The sequence below is a fragment of the Mastomys coucha genome, unplaced genomic scaffold, assembly GCF_008632895.1.
Source record: "Mastomys coucha isolate ucsf_1 unplaced genomic scaffold, UCSF_Mcou_1 pScaffold21, whole genome shotgun sequence".
NCBI lineage: Eukaryota > Metazoa > Chordata > Mammalia > Rodentia > Muridae > Mastomys > Mastomys coucha.
This window is the reverse complement of record NW_022196904.1, coordinates 66,757,081-66,760,942: the sequence shown is the minus strand read 5'-3', so window position 1 is coordinate 66,760,942 and position 3,862 is coordinate 66,757,081. Positions and strand designations below refer to the sequence as shown.

The 3,862-nt window shown below is 38.8% G+C and overlaps 1 protein-coding gene across 8 annotated transcripts in view; it reads right to left on the bottom strand.

Annotated features, from left to right (window-relative positions):
* The window catches only part of Agbl1 (ATP/GTP binding protein like 1), an 887,643-nt gene that overhangs the window by 414,542 nt on the left and 469,239 nt on the right, over positions 1 to 3,862 (bottom strand). For all 8 annotated transcript variants that reach the window (XM_031387026.1, XM_031387022.1, XM_031387027.1 and 5 more), the window contains exon 19: positions 1,497 to 1,626. In XM_031387026.1, coding sequence (XP_031242886.1) covers positions 1,497 to 1,626 — 130 coding nt within the window. The remainder of the gene's footprint in view (positions 1 to 1,496; positions 1,627 to 3,862) is intronic.

Here is a 3,862-nt window from a genome sequence, read left to right as displayed (position 1 = left end):
AAAAAAAAAAAAAAAAAAAAAAAAAAAGGAAAAAAGGAATGTTATATGTCCTTGTTTGATCATTATCTATCATATGCACATATTGAATCCCACACTATACTACATAGAGTAATATAATTAATATAACAAAATTAGAACAAAAATACCCTTACACGAAGTTCAGGTGAACGTATCTGATTGGTAGTAACACTGTTGCCAGAGAATTGGACTCTATTCCAAGAGGACATCATAATTTTCCTTTTACAGATGTTAATTTTAATGTATTTTTTAACCACACTATACTACAAATAAAAGTTAACAGCTATTTGAGTCCCCTGAATCCTGAAGTTTCTTTGAGCCCAGAGGTGGGTAATCTGAACACACTCAAAGAGTAAGTCACAAAGAGAGGCTATACCTCAGCATCCAAACTACAGCAGAACTGGATCTCTGTTCTATTGAATGGCCTTAGGAAAGCACTTTATGTGTTCATCTCTTGAAATTGGCGTGCAGTCCTCATAGGCCTTTTCCAGGATTCATTAAACATGCCATTCTTTTAATCACAGAGTAGAAGCTTTAGAAAGTAGGCCCTAAAAGAACTGCTCATTCTGACATTCCTTCACTTTTAGTTAAGCTCTACATGTGGACGTTTGTCTTCACACTTCTGCAGATGGATCTGGTCACAGTTCGTAGAAAACACATGAGCATTCCCATAGGTCACTCTGTTGCCATTTTTTCTTTCTTATCTGGAACTAAGGCCTCTGGTTTCAGATTGTCTGACATCATTTGCATAGTACTTGGGATTGGAGAGGAAATCCTACATATGAAATGACCTAGAACAGTGCTAGAATTGTCCTAAAAATATATGAGAATATTTTTTTCCTAGTTCAATAAAGTAAAAATAAAACTCGAAAAATTTCTAGTTTTTACCAATGAGCATTGAAGGATTGTTGTGAACCTATCGTGAGATGAATTGTGTCTTCATAAAATATATGTTGCAACTCTAATCCCTGGACCCTGGGAATATGATCTTGTCCAGGATGTACATCTTATCAAGTAGAGGAATGCTAAGGACAAATTGAATAACTGTCCTAACCCCATGATGAATGCCCTTAGAAGAGAGGAGTCTGGACCACCAGGCACCAATTTCAGATGGTCCTGTGAACACATAAGTGATGGCTCAAATGGGCCACCATAAGCCAATGACAACTGAGTACTGCTGGTAGCCACAACACATTTCAAGAAAGGGGGTCTTTCTAAAGCCACTAGCATCAAAACAGCTTGCCAGCTCTTTGAATTTAGACTGCCAGCCTCCAGAAATGTGATGTGAGGAGTTCTGTTCCTTTAAGTCATTCAGCTTGTGGTCGTTTGATATAACAACTATAATAATAAACCCATCACTAAAGTTTCCCACATATGTTTGTCCCCTTTGTCTATTTTTCTTGCCTTGACAGCTGAGGAGCTGTCTCCTGAGAGTAAGAGGAATCTCATCATAGTATGAAAAGAAGGAAGTGACTTACCACAGGCCCCCGGCCAGTACTGCTTAGGTAGTGCAGGAGACCTTTGGCATGGTAGATGGTTGGTTGGAGATGAGCTTGGGGAAAGAGCCACTGTCTGTTGAGATCCTCGCCTCTCAGTGAGCATCTGTGACTGCAGGAAGGAACAATAAGCAAGGAAACACACATTTAGACAGCTTCATAAAATAAACCCAAGCTGACAAACAATTAAACTAATGAATCCAACTTCTGCCACTAGCTCCAGATGTCCAGGAAGCTGCAGATCTGTACTGGAAGAGTCTGGAGTGGCCTAGTTCTCTGCAGCTGCGGAACTACTGCATTTGACTTAATACAGGGTTAATTGTGTTTTAAGACAAAATTTGGGAAACATGGCTTCCCACTGTATGTACCCATTAAAAAGAAAGCAAAGGAAAAAGAATAAAAGAAAGAAAGTCAATGTATGACTCTCCAGGCCCTTTAGTTCTAGAAATAACTAATTTTAGCTCAAGATAGCACACACTGGATAGTGAAATACAATATTTCTGGATGGCCCAATAGCATTATAAAACTCAATATTATTATTACACTTCAGTGAAGAAACAAGTGGCCCAAGATATATAAGTAAAGATTTACACCTAGGACTCCTTGCCTCTATCCCACATATCCTTTCTTGGGAAGTCCTTGAAAACTACCAGAACCAAGCTCAAGATTATATGTTGCCTGAGGATACTCATAGCCAAAGTTAACATGTTAGGTTCAAAGATTATCCAAGTCCTTAACAAGAGGCAAAACTTCTGGGAAGAGTTATCCTATGAGCCCAAGACAACTGAAAAGTTTATCAGAAGCAATCCATTCATAGGATATGTTCCTGGGTATTATGACTATGGTGTTTATGATGACATTTTTCCTAGATGATGAACCAGCAAGATGCCACAGATTGAAGGGAGCAACACAACATCCCCATCACCAGAACCACCACCATTAAATCCTCTCCCAATTTCCACAACATTGAAATTGCTTAGTTTCTTCTGAACAAGTATGCCTGATATATGTTTGACCAAGCTTCCCATATCCATCCATTCCTACCTATTTAACCTTCAGCAGGTCAGCCCTGTCCACAAAACTTCATGAATTCCCAAGCTAAGAAATTCTAGTACAGTTTGTTGTTGTAATAGTCCTTATAGAACCATTTTGGAGAAATTTGCACTAATATAATTTTTATTTATTTTTATCCTCCTCAATAGACTGGAAGAAATGGGGACTTGCTCCATTAAGGGCAAGAGTAATCATTGGTACCATTAAACTTCTAAAAGGAACTGTATCAGCCAACAACATAAGACTGTATAATGATACTTGTCAGAGAGCCAACTTTGAGGGAGGATGTAATTTCACAAGACTTCATCCCTAGATGAAGGGCTATAGTTAATCATTGAGTAAGGAGAGAGGGAGAATCAGTTAGTCTAGAAACCAGGCCTCTGATGATTCAACCAATCCCAGCTGGTCAGCTCTAAACTCCAGTTCATATGTGCAACAACATTAATTGGACACACATACTCAGGATGTATGTGTGTGTGGAGGTGTGTGTGTGTGTGTGTGTGTGTGTGTGTGTGTGTGTGTTTAAAACAAAGAAAATAGAAAGACTCTGAATTTGAAAGGGTTTATGGGAAGAAAGGGGGTGAATAGTGAACTCATATAAAATTCTCAAAAAAAGATAAAAGTTATCATAATTGGTATTAAGTAAACAATAGAGAACAAATTCTTGCTCCAACATTTAACTATAGAAGCAAACACACTTTGCCTCTTAAAACCACTAGCCTATTTGCAATTAATCTTGGAGACGAAATGGCTCAACCTCTTTTTTACAATATTTAAATCTCCATGTTCTGAAATCATCTTTTAGCATTGGTTTCCAGTTGCTTATAAACTCTCTCTAAGAAATCACTAGAAACTGAAAGTATTCAGTAATTCATTTATCCTAATTTTGTCATAAAATATTTTACTTGAGAGGCTAGGGATATAGCTAACTTGATAGCAGGGTTTGTCTAACAATGCAGGAAATCCTAGATTCAATCCTCAGCACAACATAAGCCAGGTGTGACAGACAGTGCAGAACTGTAACCTCAACCCTCAGGAAGGAGAGGCAGGAAGACCAGAAGTTCAAAGTTATCAACAGCTACATGGTGACAAATTATAGCCAGAATATGTGTGTGTGTGTGTGTGTGTGTGTGTGTGTGTGTGCACGTGCACATGTGTGTACGTGTGTGTGTGCATGTGTGATTGTGTGTGCGCGTGTGTGTGTGTGTGCGTGAGTGCATGCGTCCATGTGTGTGTGTGTGTGTGTGTGTGCATGTGTGTATGTGTCCATGTGTGTGTGTGTGCATGTGTGTGTG